Source organism: Protobothrops mucrosquamatus, unplaced genomic scaffold, assembly GCF_001527695.2.
Source record: "Protobothrops mucrosquamatus isolate PMUCROS unplaced genomic scaffold, P.Mucros_1.0 scaffold587, whole genome shotgun sequence".
NCBI lineage: Eukaryota > Metazoa > Chordata > Lepidosauria > Squamata > Viperidae > Protobothrops > Protobothrops mucrosquamatus.
The window spans coordinates 93,437-111,764 of record NW_015386887.1 but is presented as its reverse complement, the minus strand read 5'-3'; the positions used below and the strand labels follow the sequence as shown (position 1 = coordinate 111,764).

The window sequence follows — 18,328 nt, the reverse complement described above, 5'->3', positions numbered from 1 at the left end:
CTCTCTCTCTCTCTCTCTCTCTCTCTCTCTCACACACACACACACACACACACACACACACACACCGAGCCTTGTGTCTATTTGAAAGTTGGGCGCAGAGGTTTTGTTCTTATTTAATGTATGGAAAGCATATTCTGCCCCCACCTGAGGAACGTAGAGAAAAAGCAAGAGCCAGCCTTGCTAATCTGCTGGAGACACTGTAATCAAAAGCTAATTCCGTAATAAGCAGTGCCCCATCGCCGTGAAATTGTGTGCGAGGTGCCATTTTTCCTTCTGTAAATCTCTGACACAAAACAGCTTAGGCAAAACCAGCTTTAAAGTCACCGGCAAGGAGGGTGGGATAGGATGGGAAGGTGGAGGGGGGGGGACACAATTCAGTTGAATGCTTCGCAAGTAATTGGCCTCGCAGACCTAAGATGGGCACTGGAAACCCCACTGCGTGACGACGATTATTATGAATTAAATTTCCACTTATTCTCATTAATGGTGGCTGGGAGCAAGCTGGCTCTGAACGCTTGCCATCACCTTGATTATTGCCATTATTTGCAGGGTTTTCAATTGTGGGATTAGAAGGCAGGAGTCCTAGGAGCTGGGGGGGGGACATTCAAGAGTGAAACAGCCAAACACTCAAGTGGGTGGGGGAGGGATTACTTACTGTCTCCGTCAAATTCCCAATTGTTTTTTTTGTTTTAAAAAAGAGCCACTAAGCCCAAGAAAAGACACTTGGAGAAAGAAAAGCAGACGTGGCAGGTAATTGGAAATTACCTATATCTATCTAAAATTCTAAATCTATCTTCTATCTATATCTATCTTCTATCTATATCTATATTCTATCTATCTATCTATCTATCTATCTATCTATCTATCTATCTATCTATCTATCTATCTATCTATCTGTCTACTATCTATCTGTCTGTCATCTCTCTCTCTCTCTCTCTCTCTCTCTCTCTCTCTCTCTCTCTCTCTCTCTCTCTCTCTCTCTCTTTCTCTCTCTCTCCCTCCCCCAGAAACAGAATGCTTTTTGGTCTTTTTTCCCATGCCTTTTTGTTTGAAATGGTGTAGGGTTCCTTGCCTGAGCAGGGGGTTGGACTAGAAGTCCTCCAAGGTCCCTTCCAACTCTGTTGTTCTGTTCTTCTGATTAGAAGTTCATTTTCATCTGAATAAATACACATTGGATGTAACAACACCAAACACAGTTTTGAGCCATAGGATCATGCAATCTTTCCATAGTCTGGATGATGCGCTGGAGACATACGCATCCTGGGTTCTGCTGATGGGAAGGTGGGACGGCACTCCTTCAAAACTGTCCTCTCACACACGGAAGCTTCGAAATCATACAACATGCATTCACACAAATGGTATCACGGGCCCTGTGGGTTTCCTTTGGCTTGCTAGATAATTATGGTGATGGTGGTGGTGAAGATAAGGAAGAGAAGGAGGAGGAGCTTGTCCATTCAGTCGTATCTGACTTTCGGCGATTCCATGGACCAGGTCTCTCCACGTCTTCTGATCTGGCCTTCAAAACGTCTTTGAGCTTTTCTATGCTCTGGCTGGTGTCACCTTTGATGGTGTCCAGCCATTGTGTTTTTTGGCAGCCTGGTTCCCTTTTGCCGCTAACATCTTTGTCATTGACAAAAATCATCCATCAATTCGAGACTGATACATTTTACACCATCAAACAACAACATCTGCCCATCCCAGGTCCTTGGGGAAAACTCAACAGGTGGTCGAAAATGCCAAATGCTGTCTAAACATCTGGCTGACCTTGCAACCAATCAGAATAATCTGTTGTGTTTCGAAGCACGGTTTTGCTGGTGCGGCAAATATTGCTTCTCAGCTTGCCAACGAACGTGGGATGGGGAGAGGAGAGACTTTCGGAATGCAGACTTCCAAGATTAAGAAGCCAGACCGAGAGACTCAAGGCCGTTACACCAGGTGTCTGGCCAGACCTAGAGATGCTTTCTCATAACGATATTTTCCCACTTGATTGGGCAACATCACCTGACCCAGAGGGAGGAGGGAGAATTCAATGCTTTTACTATAGGGGTCTTTCCAGAGCTGGTTTTGCTTTCATTAGTGCCAAAGGGATGAACTCAATAAAGTTTTACATTAAGAGATCAGAACATCTTGAAGATGTTTGCTCAGTTGGGTTCATCAGTCAGAACCTTGACATAACCAAAATAATCATTATTAATGTAATTAACTATTACAATTAGTATAATAAATGTATGAGTTATAAATATAATGGATAACAAAGAGTATTCAACTATCTTAAGTGGAAGAAGAATCCTCCCTACCCCAGAGTTTAGTGTCTGATTCGATTTGGAAAGATTTTTTTCAGAAGCATCCCGTTCAATCTGATTTACATTTTTTGATTAATCTGAGGAAAGGCCATCTTTGCCCGGGCGATTGTCAACTCCATGAACCGCATCCAAATCATTTCAAATGGAATCAAAGACCCTGGCTGTCAATCAACCAGCTGATGACAGTTCCTTGTGAAGATGGGAGAGAGAATTTGAGCTAATTGCCTTCATATAAGTCGCGGGACTGAACCTTCACACAATCCCGACAGCTGCCTTGCAGATTGATGAAGCAACAGGTATGAGAGAACACCACAACCTTCATGAGAACGGGGGTCTAGACTCCCATATAGTTTAACGGCCTCAGCCTTAAAAACAAACTTTTTTCCAACACGTAGACTTTGCCCTACTCAACACAGCAGCCTCCATCTTTAACTGAAGAGCCGGATTCCGCTCCTCCACTTTTTTTAATTAATAGCCTAAAGCTAAGTTTTGCAATCACAGAGAGGGAGGCCTATTAAAACAGTGTGTCAGTGTAGCAAGACCGCCATAATTACCCAGGTGGGAATGGACTTAACCGACAAGGAGACGCTAACAAGTTGGGATCTTAATTCTTCCCCAACAGCAGCTAAAGATTTCACGGCAGTTTAGGGGGAGCTATTCCCTGTAAATGTTTCCTGCTTCAACCTATTAAAGACGTTATTCCTCAGTAGCAAGGGAAACAATTAAAAAAAAAAATAGAAAATGGGTTCCCACAGATCTCGAAACAATTCCCTGGATGCGTCAGTAAGAGCGGTAGGAGACATTTTCCACCTAATTAACCCAGAACCAAAGGGAGGTTCAAAACATCCCTTCCGTGTTAGTTTGATGTCTGGGCAACAGATGAGCAGAAGAAAGAACGAATTGATGGACCCAGCATGGAGACTTCAAGAGGGTTCAAGAGGTCAAGTAGCCCATCAGAGAGAAAGGGAAGTAAAAGTCAAGTCCGAAATGCAATTTATTTCAGGCTTATTGCCCGAAATTAATTATATTGATTTTATTTTTATTTTTTTTTAACCATGGGCAGGTCCTTACCTAGCATCAGGAATTTCACCCGCTGGTATAACAGATTAAGATAAACGGGGCTGTTGCTTGACGTTTCTCCTTTCTCCTTCTTTGGGAGAAAAGCTACATCTCAGGAAATACGGAAAAACAGACTTTGGGAGATATTGAAGACCAATGGAGGTGCCCTGGTTTAGTGCATAAGTTTTATTAGATTTGAAGAGAGGTTGTACTGAATTTTGAAAATCCAAGTAAAGTCTCGTGCCAGTTCAGCCCCACTCCTGTTTGGTCCATGGTGCTCTCTGAGACTGCTTGCTTTCTTGCAGATGTTTAGGTAACATCATCAATGCTGATGATGTTACCTAGTTGGATAATGAAATGTCTGCAAGAAAATAACCAAGTTCAGAGAGTACCAAGGACCCCACAGTCCTCCTCCTCCTCCTCCTCCTCCTCCTCCTCCTCCTCCTCCTCCTCTTCCCATAAACCCCACTTCCTTCCAGCACTGATGATGTTACCTAGTTGGGTCATGAAATGTCTGCAAGAAAATAACCAAGTTCAGAGAGTACCAAGGACCCCACAGTCCTCCTCCTCATCATCATCATCTTCCTTTCCACAAACCCTATTTCCTTCTAGCACTGATGATATTACCTAGTTTGGGTCATGAAACATCTGCAAGAGAACAATCAAGTTCAGAGAGTACCAAGGACCCCACACTCCTCCTCCTCCTCCTCCTCCTCCTCTTCTCCCTTTCCACAAACCCTATTCCCTTCTAGCCCTGATGATGTTACCTAGTTGGGTCATGAAACGTCTGCAAGAGAACAACCAAGCTCACAGAGCACCAACGACCCCTCATTCCAACCCTGAGCTGCAAAGATTCTTCTTTATTGTTTGTGGCATAGTCCAATCCATGTAGTTTTCTTGGCAACCATATGGACACAGTTCACCATCACCTTTTTCCAATATATATTTTCATCCTTTGGCCTGTAAAATATTGGATATGGTGTCCTTCGTCACATTCCGGCCCACAAATCTTAAAAGTCTCCCGGTTTTAACCCAGTTACCTAATCTGAATAACCTTTTGTGGCTAATTTAATTACCCCTGGCCTGCGAAGCAACAGACAGCTGTTAGAAAAATGGTTATTGCATTATTAATCCGCTTCGATAATTTCCTATTAAAACTGTACTGTTCATAATTTTTTGCTCCCTGTATTTCTTCCTTCTTAATTAGTCTATTTAAAACTTCGAAGGAATATTCTCTCCATGCTAAATGGCAGTGTCGGGGAAATTACATTTTTGTTTTTGATTGAATACTTCTGTGATAGACCAGCAAATAAGAACGGTTGAGTTGTTAATTGTTGTCAGGGTTTCTTCACAATGCCTGCTAACGGGGCAGTCAATCTCTATGATGATTCCCAGAATATAAATGGAGCCCCCCCCCCCTTTTTTTTTTTTTGGATAACCTGCTAGAAACCATGAACTGCTCATTTTCTCACAACATCTGTTTGGCCATCAGGTGAGATATTAGATACTGCATTCAGGAACAAGGTGGATTTTTCCCAAAAAAGGATGCAGGCATGAGCTTAAACAGAATTGTCAATCACCCCAGAGCAGTTCAAGATGGGGAATTAAGCATGGGAATTCTTGACCTAAGACAGGGATAGGCAACCTTGGCTCTTTTATGACTCCTGGACTTCAACTCCCACAATTCCTGAGCCAGCATGGCTCAGCTTGGAAACCTCTCCCTGTCCCCTCAGCATGGCTGGCTCAGGAATTCTGGGAGTTGAAGTCCAGGAGTCATAAAAGAGCCAAGGTTGCCAACCCCTGACCTAAGATGTCTATGTATTTGGATGGCTGATCTTAGAAGGACTGTCTTCCTGAGGTCTTTTCATAGTGACATGTTTTAAGAAGAGCAGATCACAAGGATTGCCGTTATGGAAGAATTTGTTGACTCTGTGTTGTGGTCCGAGTGTGAGATTCCTACACTTTAGGGAGGCAGATGAGCTAGTCTCCTCCACAAATGAGGAAAGCTTTCCTCTTTGGAGTGTAATTGTGGTGTACCAAAGCAGACAGTGTGACAGTGAGAGGGATCTCAGAGTCCTAGTGGACAATCCCTTAGATATGAGCCAGCCGTGTGCTGCAGCTGCCAAAAAAAGCCAACACAGTGCTAGGCTGTATTAACAGAGGGATAGAATCAAGATCACATGAAGTATTAATACCACTTTACAAGGCCTTGGTAAGGCCACACTTGGAATACTGCATCCAGTTTTGGTCACCACGATGTAAAAAAGATGTTGAGACTCTAGAAAGAGGACAGAGAAGAGCAACAAAGATGATTATAGGTCTGGAGGCTAAAACATACGAGGAACGGTTGATGGAATTGGGTATGTCTAGTTTAATGAAGAGAAGGACCAGGGGGGACAGGATAGCAGTGTTCCAATCTCTCAGGGGCTGCCCCAAAGAAGAGGGAGTCAAGCTATTCTCCAAAGCACCTTAAGGCAGGACAAGAAACAATGGATGGAAACTAACCAAGGAGAGAAGCAACCTAGAACTAAGGAGAAACTTCCTAACAGTGAGGACCAGAGGAACAACCTGCCTCCAGAAGCGGTGAATGCTCCAACACTGGAAGTTTTTAAGAAGAGACTGGACAGCCATTTGTTTGAAATGGTATAGGGTTTCCTGCCTGAGCAGGAAAGCAGGTTGGACTAGATGACCTCCAAGAATTTGTAACTAGAGTACATGGCTTCATATTTGCTCCTTGAGAAAGTAATTGTGATGTGCTTTTTAACATTTTCGCCAGATGCCAAATAAAGGCATAAAATCAATGCCTTGATTTCCATCCCTTGGGTAAGATTTGCTGTCATGACTTCCTCCAACTTACAGTCACCAAATCAGTCCCCTTCTCGGACTTTATCCTAGTTGCCAGAGGGTTTGAAAAGTGAGTTATGGGCCTGCTCCTGTGATAAAAAAAACATCTAATTCATAGATTAATTGCAACTTCCAGGAAATCTAGAAAGGTGGCCGGTTCCTACAGCCAGCAAACATCTTTGCCCCAATTAGTGGGCACAAAAGAGAGGAATGCTCTTCACTGACACAGATTATCTTATTACACTGATGTTATTGGGTGAAGTGCATGAAATTTAAGAAGAAGGATAAATGGAAATTGTTGGGGGGGGGGGAATGCTCTGAAGTAAAGTGCTCCGTACACTCGCAATTAGAATAATGGTGATTATTGCCAGTGGTGTAATTTGGAGAGCTGGCTTCCCTTAATTTGTTTTGTTCTCAGCAATCTTCCTGTGGGTTGACAGAAGAAATTTCAAAAGAGGGGAAATGTTCAATGTATTTGGAGACGGGCCAGCTTTGGGGTTGGGACACCATGCTGTAAAGTGGCAGATTAGATTTATGTGGAAGAAGAAGGTAAGAAAAACAGATTAGCAATCACAGCTCTCTGCTTTAAAAAAAAAACCCCGGGGAGGGATGTGCTGTAATGAAAAAGTCAACCTTGACAACAGAGTAGAAGAGATGAACTATATATCCTTGAGGAAATATTCCAATTCAGAATAGAGCTGGAAAGGACCTTGGGGGTCTTCTAATCCAACCCCCTGTTCAAGCAGAAACCCTGTACCCATTTCAGACAAGTGGCTGTCCAATCTCTTCTTAAAGACCTCCAGTGATGGAGCACCCACAAGTCTGGAGGCAAGTCGTTCCACTGATGAATTGTTCTCACTGCCAGGAAATTTCTCCTTAGTTCCAGGTTGCTTCTCTCTTTGGTTAGCTTCCATCCGTTGCTTCTTGTCCTGCCTTCAGGGGCTTTGGAGAATAGCTTGACTCCCTCTTCTTTGGGGCAGCCCCGCAAATATGAGAACAAAGGAATAACAGAGTTGGAAGAGACCTTGGGGGTCTTCTAGTCTAACCCTCTGCTCAAGCAGGAAACCCTATCCCATTCCAGGCAAGTGGTTGTCCAATCTCTACTTAAAAGCTCCAGTGATGGAGCACGCACAACCCCCGAAGACACGCCATTCCACTGATTAATTGATCTGGGATTATAGGATGATAAAGGGGGTGAATAAGGGTCTAGAAGGCAGTATTTTCAACATTAAGCAAAAATCAAGAACATGGAGGCATAACCTCAAACTGACAAGAGGGAAATTCAAATGCAACCTTAGAAAGTGCATATCTAAATGTCTATGGAGATTCTCAGTCCTCCAGGTCATAGCTATCCCAAAGATGCTTTTTTTCATGAGGCAACTGGACTTTCTTGTTTTTCCTTGAAGACATTTCGCTTCTCATCCAAGAAGCTTCTTTAGCTCCGACTGGATGGTGAGGAATGGAAGGATTTATACTCCTTGCAGACCGCTGGTCATTTGCATCCTTTGAGAGAGTCGTTGAGGCCACTTGAAGCTTATAAATCCTTCCATTTCCCCACCATCCAGTCGGAGCTGAAGAAGCTTCTTGGATGAGATGCGAAACGTCTTCAAAGGAAAAACAAGGAAGTCCAGTGGCCTCTTGAAAAAAAGCAGCTTTGGGATGTTAGAAAGCATGACTTCAGCAAAAGAGTCGCGGATGATTGAACCCAACTTTCAAGAGAGGCAGTGGGCGCATCATCAGTAAATGAGTTTAAACATGCTTGGGATAAACATATGTCCATCATCTGACAAAAATAAAAATTGAAAAAAACTCAAAGGGCAGACTTGATGGACCCATAGGTCTTTTTCTGCTGCCAGTGTTCTATGTTTCTATAATGATATGGTTGGGACCACTATCTCTGTTATTACCTCCATTATCTTGAATTTTGAATCCTCTATAGACACCACTGATCCGGCACATTAATCGCTCTTCTGCCTCTATGGGAAGACGGTGTCATGGTTCCGACAGATGAAACTCTTCAAAAGAACTTTGAGGCATTGTTTACCTTAAGGAATCTTTTATTCGAGTAGCATAATATCGGCACCTACATAATCGAAGCCAACAACTGAATTCCCCTCCCCTGGGCACATAGTATCAAAGCACAATTCCCTCCTTCAATTTGCAGTCATAAATCACATTCCCCAATTAGCTCGATTTATTTATTTATTTATTTATTTATTTATTTATTTATTTATTTATTTATTAAATGTATATACCGCCCTATCTCCCTTACGGACTCAGGGCGGTGAACAGGCGATACTAAAAACCACAATAATAAATAAATAGTTTCTGTTCTAAAATCAAATTAAATAACAGGCCTGCTCTAAAAATACCCCATACAAAACCCCCACTAAAACATAATCAAACTACGCCAGGCCGGCCGCACGGAATAGATGGGCCTTCAGGGCTCGGCGAAAAAGGCGCAGGTCCGCAACTGTACGTAGGTCGGGGGGGTAGGTGGGCTTCCTCTCCAGATCTCCAGCCCGCCAATTCTTTATCAGCTCTAATTTCAACAACCTTGATTCTCACGCTAGGTTCAGTGTTGTTATGACTAGCTAGACTCTCATTCATATCCCCCCTCCCCAGCATCATCTAACTCTAAAAGAGAAAGGAAGAAAATGGCTACATTTCCAACTATTGTCAATGCAAAAACATCCGGTGTTAGCAGCGTTGACAGACGGGGTGACACTCCTGAAAATCAGCAGGCAGCCCTTGCTGCTTGAACAAACAATATGTTTAAAGGATCAATATATCCACAAAGAGATTTGTCATTAATTTCTAAGAATTACCCCCTAATTCCTGAGGATGCAATCTCCTTCACATTAATTCACTACACCCTTCCTCTCCAGCTCCCTGGGGAGAGCCCAAAGCAATTAGAAAGAACCCCCTCCAGGTCAGCAAATCCTCATTTGCACAGACCTTGGCAAGGATTTAAATCAGGCTTTAATCCCATCAAAAGGAGGAGGGGAGAAAGGCAGAGATGTGATGGCTTTATCCGTGCTTCCAATCCATCTTCTCAATGGCTACATTGAGACAAATGTTTAAATCGGTTCCTGCAACGTCTCATTTGTCAAGGCGCCGGACCATCAATACACCTGATGGAACATATATGCTAAGAACACAACGAAGCGACGAGGAGCAGGTAAGCAAACTTCACATGCTGTGCAAACACAACCACAAATGCTGACGTGGGACCAGCTAAGCGTGTCAGGGGAGCGCAAATAACGCATGTATTTTCTTCAGATTCTAGATTTCCCAAACGCCCTGCACCAAAGGAAAACTTTCATTCGCCCTTAATTCCTTTGTCTGCAAAGCACTAACAGATCTGCTGTTTTGTACAATCCAGGCTGAGGCTATGGCAGAGATGAAAGTGCTCCTTCAAAGCTAAAGTTACACTAGAAATATTCAATTAATGCCATGCTGGGTTTTTGGTTTTTTTTTTCTTGTCACATTTTCTTTCAAGCAGGCTCAAATGAATTGACAGCAAAGAAATAACTTTCTGTTCCCATTGTTTCTATTTCTTTACTCACTGCTAGGGCTTGTCTCTGGGAATGAAGAGAAGAGAAGCAGGAGAAGCCAAAGAGGCTGCAAATTGTGGAAAATACAATTTCCTTGTTTAGCTAACTTGCTATCAACATGCCGCCTACCTGGATTCTGCTATTTCCCAATCTGGAAAAAAAGAAGTTTCTTCTTCTCTTGTAACGGAGTTGAATGGAAGAGAAGCCAGAGAGAGTGCAGATCATTGGAGCAAGTCAAGTCAAGTGAGGTCAGGTCAGGTCAAGTCAAGTCAAGTCAGGTCAAGTCAAGTCAAGTCAAGTCAAGCCAGATCAGATCAGATCAGATCAGATCAAATCTTTATTACATTCATAGATCGGCATAGATCGGAGGAACAATTAAGCACCTAAAGTCCTAAAGATGCTTTTTCATGAGGCAGGTGGACTTTCTTTTTTTTCTTTGAAGACATTTCTGTCCAAAATGCAGTCCATCTGCATTTAAAAAGACAGCAAAGTCCACATTTTGGATAGAGAGGACCACTGATTTGAAAGAGGGGTCAAAGAGGCCATCTATTTCAAAACTGAACAGCCCTCTCTCAACAGAGGGGGAGGGATAGGACATCATCTATCTCCTTTCTACAAAACAGTCCTTTCAACAGTTCCAGGAAGGCTCCACACCCATTTGCATTACTCAGGTGACCCCGAGGACACAGAAAAACCTCCAAGTGGCCTCAGCGACTCTCTAAAAGAAGGCAAATGACCAGCTGTCTGCAAGGAGTATAAATCCTTCCGTTCCCCACCATCCGGTCAGAGCTGAAAAAGCTCCTTGGATGAGAAGCGAAATGTCTTCAAAGGAAAAACAAGTAAGTCCAGTTGCCTCGTGAAAAAGCATCTTTGATACCTCACCCCGGAACAAACTCAACACGATAAATGTTATCCGTTCTTCGACATTCTTTTCATTTTCATCCATTTCTACAAAAATGGAAACAACGTTGAAGAAACAGTGGCGGATAACTTTTTGTGTGTGTTGAGTTATCCCACGTGGAATTACCCCACAGTGAGTTGTCTCGTGGCAAGTTGGCCGCGACGAGCTGGCCACAGCGAGTGGACTACAGCGAGTGGTCCCATTTCTGTCTCTAAAAGCTAAGCAGAGTTATGTTTGGTTAGCATTTGGAGGGGAGACTGCCAGGAGATCCCAGGAAAGTAGGCCAGAAAGAGAAGCCACGACAGATAGCAGGAGCAAAGAGAAAGAAGAAAACTCTGAGTACGTTGCCGTCAGGTCTTCAGAGAGAACTCCTTGTCCTTCCAACATTGCCCATCTCTGCTGTACACCCTCCAGATGTTGCAGCTGCATTCAGCATATAAAAAGTTAAGTCTTGGGATACTGTCACTTCAGTGCCATTGTCTATCCAAATATGCCTATCCAGTGATTTGTTTCCTTTTATGGCTGAAGTACTTGGAAGCTACCATCTGCCAGTCAGCAGAAGACAAGCAAAACTCGACTATAATTTCTATTACCAACGGATGCAAAGCGAGGCTATTATCCAACTGCTGTGTCTCTGGAAGAAAAGAGGGACCGAATTGTGAGGAGCAGAATCTTCACTCCTTCAACCCCACCCTTTAAAGGAGAGACAATGTTCCTATGCTCGAATCCCACCGAGCATCTCACAATAGAGAAGCAACCTAGAACTAAGGAGAAACTTCCTGACAGTGAGAACAATTAACCAGTGGAACAACCTGCCTCCAGAAGTGGTGAATGCTCCAACACTGGAGGTTTTTAAGAAGAAACTGGACAGCCATTTGTCTGAAATGGTATAGGGTTTCCTGCCTGAGCAGGGGGTTGGACTAGATGATCTCCAAGGTCCCTTCCAACTTTATCATCATCATTATTATTAATAATAATATTTGCTTGGAACATCTACACCAACTTGCGTTCTCCAGATGAGCTGGAAGAAACCCAGTTCTCATTTATCGAATTAGAGCTAGGGTCCCGCTGGGCTCCTTGCAGGTTCCCTCGCTGGACCTGGATAAAAGGCTAGGAATGAAAACCAGGGTTCACACAACCAAGCAGAAAAACGAGGGAAGAAGAAAGGAGAGAGAAAAAAACCCCCACTGTTCAGTTTCTCCGTGAACCGTTTCCATGCTCCTTCAGCCTTCTCTCCTTGGATCATCTCCATCGCCCCACTGAATTGCTTCTAAATAGATCACCTGAACTGGTCCTCTCTTAGCATCCAATAACAGGCCTGAACAAAAGCCTGCGTTAAAACCCGCTTGGCAAATGTTTAACAAAGGGCGTGGGAGGCATTCTTGCCTAAAGTGGTACTAAAAGCAGATTGTTGTTCATCTCAGCTGCCCTTCAGTGAAGATCAAAGCTCTGCTCCAACTATCTTCATTAAAACATGAAGGCCGTGGCATGACCCGTTCTTGTGAGAGCTATAAAAAAAATCTTCAGTAGAAGATGCTTAGCAATCTTCCTCCATTAAACTCTAGAGAAAGAATGACCCCTCCCCTGGGCAAAGGTGTCAGGCTAATCAGAAGTCTGGAGGGGCACAGAAAGGTTTCCAGTCAAGCTCTTTCTCTCTATATATATATTTTAAAAAGAAATAAAATAGAAGGTGGCCATTAGTAGATTACACATGAACAAAAAAGGATGCCCTCAGAGTTGACTCAGAAAGAAAATGATCTAGTTCATAGAAGAGGATTAAAAAAAAAAGGAAGCCCTAGACTCAAAAAAAAGAATCGTTAAACCATCAAGAATGTGGTCAAAGATTCTCCAATGTTGATGTTCAAGCTGGAAGAGCTATTTGAGTCTCCAGAATCAGAATCAGAATAAGGCTGGAAGGGACCTTGGAGGTCTTCCAGTCCAGCCCCCTGCTCATGCAGGAGTGAGTTTCCTTCCATCCTTAGTGAAAGAAGTTTAAATATAAACTTAGGGACTTTTAAAAAGTTACAATTGCATGAAGGGTCCAGATGGGTTGAAAATAAGATTTTGAAATTAATGGTGAGAATCCTTTCTGTGGGAAATTCTTGAGTACTCAAAAGAAACACACAATAGGATGAAGCTTTGAAAGTTGGACACTAGAGGGAACCTAAAGGAATTAAAGATTACACCTGTACCAGGTATATTTTACTAGAAGACGCAAGCTCCCCACCCAGTAATAGCTGTCAATTATGGGATGCTTATTCAAATACATAAAGCAATTGTTGGCTTGATAAATAGAATGGTTGTGTCTAAATATGGTGAAGCACAGCTTTGAAGAGGGAGATCAATGCTAAGATCCAGACTGAGGCCTACACAACAGGTATAAAAAAAGACAGTTGTGGTTGTGATTATTTTTACGATCATGAGGAAGAGGAAGAGGAAGAGGAGGAGGAGAAAATAAATGCTGTGCCAGGAAAAGCAGCTCAAGTTTTAATGCTAACATTAGATCAGTCTTTCATTCCTGAGATATTTGTAGAAGCATCCATAATTTCACATCAAATATTTATTCCTACGTTTATTAAATTCTGAATAATTCAGCACTTGCTGCATGTCTCAACTGGCTGGATCTGGATCTCCAGCTCATCCCTTCTAAAACCGGGATGTTCTTGAGAAGATGACGTTTTTCCATGATTTGGAGAACATTTTTGGGGAAAAAAACGATGTCTTCATTAAGGACAATTTGTCAGTTATCTCTTTGATTTACCTTGTCTAGTTTTCAGTTAGGGATGCATGCCCCCAGTTATTTTTTTTTTAATAATAGTGTACAAAAAAGAAGGGAAAAGTGGTCCATTAACTTTAACATTTAACAGGTAGGCTCCACCCTGGCTGAGTGCTGACAGAAAAGAAAAACACAATAAATTCTCCTCCCCTTTTACAAATGTGTATGTGTGTGTGTGTAGATAGAGAGAGAGAGAGAGAGAGAGAGAGAGAGAGAGAGAGAGAGAGAGAGAGAGAGAGAGAGAGAGAGAGAGAGAGAGAGAGAGAGAATATAGATAGATGACAGACAGACAGATAGATAGAATATAGATAGATAGATAGATAGATAGATAGATAGATAGATAGATAGATAGATAGATAGATAGATAGATAGATAGATAGATAGATAGATAGATATGTACGTAGGTAGGTAGGTAGAATATAGATAGATAGAATATAGATATAGATAGTAGATATAGATAGAAGATAGATAGATAGAAGATAGATAGATAGATAGATAGATAGATAGATAGATAGATAGATAGATAGATAGATAGATAGATAGATAGATAGATAGATAGATAGGATAGAAGATAGAAAGATATAGAAAATAGATAGAATACAGATAGATAGATAGATAGATAGACAGACAGACAGACAGACAGACAGACAGACAGACAGACAGACAGACAGATAGAAAGACAGACAGATAGAATACAGATAGATAGAATATAAATAGATAGACAGACAGACAGACAGACAGACAGACAGACAGAAAGACAGACTATAGATAGACAGACAGACAGATGGAGATGGAGATAGATAGACATATATATGAAAAAAAGAAGAAAAAAGCAGTCAACAGGCTGAACTAAACAATACTCTAATCTTCAAATCCCCCTATTAATGCTCCCAGTTATGTGCTTTATGGAATGAACAAAGTTGAACTCAGTCTAAAGTAGAAGATCTAAATTATTGCCTGAGATACCGGAACATTCCACACATTTCCAGAATAGCTAAAGAGTCTTCCAGCTGAGTGAACATTAGCACGGATATGAAAGAACACAAAACGGAGCTTAGCAAACAAATCTGGCTTGTTTTCCAAGTAGCGAGAGAAACTTACAGTTGAAGTGGCACCTTCAGTATTGGGTGTCTCAGCTACCAGAGAGCTGAGACCTTTTCAGCACCAAGAGTTGAGGAAGGACCTTCTTACCTTACATCTGCTGGGTCTTCCGTCACAAGGACATCCGTCTTGCAGCTAGCCAATGGATTGATTGAAAGCTCCACCGGTGGAACCACAAAACTTTTGCTCACAGGAAGCCAAAGACCTTGGCCCAGGCTGTAGGTAGACCTTCAAAAAAGAAGACACATGAGAGCAGAAGACCAAGAACGATGCCAGTTTGAGAACTTTGGACTTTCTGGTTCCAAGACTCAGCACAGAATCTCAAAATGTGAAGTCATGGAAACTGACCAAAGAGAGAAGCAACCTGGAATTAAGGAGAAACTTCCTAATAGTGAGGACAATTAACCAGTGGAACAGCTTGTATTCCGAAATCGTGGACGCTCCATCACTGGAGGTTTTTAAGAAGAGACTGGACAGTCACTTGTCTGAGATGGTACAGGTCCTCCTGCTTGAGCAGAGGGCTGGACTAGAAGACCTCCAAGGTCCCATTCTATTCTATTCTATTCTATTCTATTCTATTCTATACTCTATACTCTATACTCTATACTCTATACTCTATACTCTATACTCTATACTCTATACTCTATACCAGTGGTTCTCAACCTTTTTAATGCCGTGACCCCAACCGGTCGTAAGTCGAGGACTAAACCAGTCGTAAGTCGAGGACTAAACTGGTCGTAAGTCGAGGACTAAACCGGTCGTAAGTCGAGGACTACCCAACCGGTCGTAAGTCAAGGACTTTCCCTGCCCGGGAGCGCCGCACATGCGTGGTTCCGCCCCCTGTGCCAGCCGAGGCGTAGCTGGCAAGCGGCAGAGACGGAGCAGGCCGACCACCAGCTGGCCCAGCCCAAGGGAGGTAAGGCACCCGCCGGAAAAGGGGAAAAAAATGGCGGACAAAAAAAATGGTGGACAAAAAAATGGCGGACAGCCTTGTTTGGCGACCCCCGTGAAATGGTCGATCGACCCCAAATGGGGTCCTGACCCACAGGTTGAGAACTGCTGCTCTATACTCTACTCTACTCTATTCATTTCTATCCATTTCTATTTCTTACTCTACTCTATTCTACTCTACTCTACTCTATTCTCCTCTTCATCTCCACTAACCCCCCATCCCTGATGATGCTATCTAGCCAGGTCATGAAATGTCTGCAAGAAAACAACCGTGCTCACAGAGCATTAAGGACCCCACAATAATCTCTGGAATTGAACTGCTCACCCAAACCAAGAAAGGGTAGATAGACAGCAAAACGTGAACCAAACCGATTGCATGACTCACCTAAGAATTTTCTCAGGAGCTTGTTCACCCGTTACCAAATCATAGCCTCTCTCCAGAGTTGTGTATGGCCAGGGGCTGGTGGAAACAAGCCCAAGGTAGAAGCAGTCATTATACACGGGAGGGGTGGAATTTAAAAACAGAAGCCAGGAGAAGCAAATCCATTTCCTTCTTAATAACCACATTACTCAGTGTCACATCATTTTCTCATCTTCGGGCCAAAATAGCTTATTATCCTTTCTTTTTTTCCCCCACTTCTCCATAATTATGCTATTTATTTATGGCATTCTAATGCATTGGCAGCTTATCTATATTTAATTATATTTATTGTCCCGCTCAAGCCTTATAGCTCTTGTTGATGGATTGATAGATTAAGGTGGTATTGAAATGCGATTTGAAGGCTCCCCTCTCCTGCTGTTTAACTTTTAATGGTTCCTTGAGACTTCAGAGTTGACATTATGCAGAGCCGTTGTCGGTCCATGTAAATCAGAATGATTGTCGGTGGCATTCAAAACAGATCCTTTGCTGACTGGCTGGGGAAGGGTAGCACTGAAGCCAAGATTCCTAGCTTGCAACTCTGTGCACTCTAGCTTTGAGCTTTGAGTTACAGCCCCAATGTAATTCCTTTGCTCCCGAAGCCAATCTTTGATAAATACACATTTAATGCATTATTTATACTTAAATCTCCTTCTGGAAAGGAGATTTCAAAGGAGCTAAACCGAGGCAAACAATGGGGTGTTCCTTGCACCCTTGAATGACCCCCCCCAAAGGCAAGGCTACACAACATCAAAACATGGTTAATTAAAGACCTCATCCATTTGCCTCTCCCGATGCGTGCAATCTTGTTTAACAACCAGTTTTTGAATTTCTGCTTTCTGGGAGGCATAGTCAACCCTTGGCTCCGTTCCCAGGCCTGGGGTTGAAGTTTGTCACTGTTTAATGGTCCCTGTTTTGCTTGATAGGTTTTGTTAGTAGAGTATTTTAGCCTAGGATGCCTGTTGATTCAATGTTTCCTGCTGTGTTGTGGTGGGGTTTTTTTAATGGTTGGTGTTTTTTCGATAATAAATGTACATAAACAAACAAATCCACTTGGATAGGCATTGGATATGCAGTACTCCAGGTGTGGCCTTACTAAGTCTTTATTTGTATCGCTTAGGAAGGCCACACCTGGAATGTTGCACCCAGTTTGGGTCACCATGTTAGAAAAAAGATGTTGAGACTTTGGGAAAAAGTGCAAAGAAGAGCAACTAAGATGATTAAAGGACTGGAGACTAAAACTTATGAAGAACGGCTGCAGGATTTGGGGATGGCCAGTCTAGAGAAAAGAAGGACTGGGGGAGACATGACAGCAATGTTCCAGTATCTCAGGGGCTGCCCCAAAGAAGAGGGAGTCAACCTATTTTCCAAAGCACCAGAAGGCAAGACAAGACACAACGGATGGAAACTAATCAAGGAGAGAAGCAACCTGGAATTAAGGACAAACTTCCCCACAGTCAGGACAATTAACCAGTGGAATGGCTTGCCTTCAGAAGTTGTGGGTGCTTCATCACTGAGGGTTTTAAGAAGAGACTGGACCGCCATCTATCTGGAATGGTAGAGGGTCTCCCGCTTGAGCAGGGGGCTGGACTAGAAGACCTCCAAGGTCTCTTCCAGCTCTATTCTGATTCTGAAGGCAGAATTTGGGGAGCAGGGTTGTGCACCTGATTAAACATGACATTCTTGCTGGGTTGCTAGATTTTCTGGTCAGTAATTCCGAAATGTCTGGTCCCCTTGCGCAAAGATGCCGCTCTAATGCTGTCCTTGAAGTTGGGTCTCAGTCTTCCTTCCCATCCCTTCCATCCTCTTTTCCCTGGAGATTCCCACCTTTGGGCCCTGCCCCAGAAGACCCTTAGCATGCTCACCCTTCGCTGTGTTCCCAGGTGTTGCGGACACAAAGATGTCGATGTACGGGGTCAGGAGCATATCCTTCATGGCAGCTGCATTCACCTGGAAAGAGAGCACACCTGAAATGTCCAGCTCCGGCTTGCATTTTTGGACAAGAGTTGCACAGGTAATCCTTGACATAACCACCACAATTTCTATTGCTAATTCACACATGTGACATGGCCAAAGTAAACCGGATGTAGTCTTGCGATTTTGGCTCCTCCTCCTCCTCCTCCTCTCCACAAACCCCACTCCCTTCTAGCACTGATGATGCTACCTAGTTGGGTCATGAAACATCTGCAAGAAAACCATCAAGCTTAGACAGCATCAAGGACCCCACAATTATCCTCCTCCTCCTCCTCCTCTCCACAAACCCCACTCCCTTCTAGCACTGATGATGCTACCTAGTTGGGTCATGAAACATCTGCAAGAAAACCATCAAGCTTAGACAGCATCAAGGACCCCACAATTATCCTCCTCCTCCTCCTCCTCTCCACAAACCCCACTCCCTTCTAGCACTGATGATGCTAC

At 43.1% G+C, this 18,328-nt stretch overlaps 1 protein-coding gene across 1 annotated transcript in view; it reads right to left on the bottom strand.

The window, feature by feature from the left end:
* Nucleotides 1-18,328, bottom strand: part of ASTN2 (astrotactin 2) — a 208,859-nt gene that overhangs the window by 109,373 nt on the left and 81,158 nt on the right. Inside the window, exons 7-9 of the mRNA XM_015817424.2 lie at nucleotides 17,776-17,860; nucleotides 15,878-15,952; nucleotides 14,632-14,769 (exon numbers count right to left, since the gene is read on the bottom strand). Coding sequence (XP_015672910.2) covers nucleotides 14,632-14,769; nucleotides 15,878-15,952; nucleotides 17,776-17,860 — 298 coding nt within the window. The remainder of the gene's footprint in view (nucleotides 1-14,631; nucleotides 14,770-15,877; nucleotides 15,953-17,775; nucleotides 17,861-18,328) is intronic.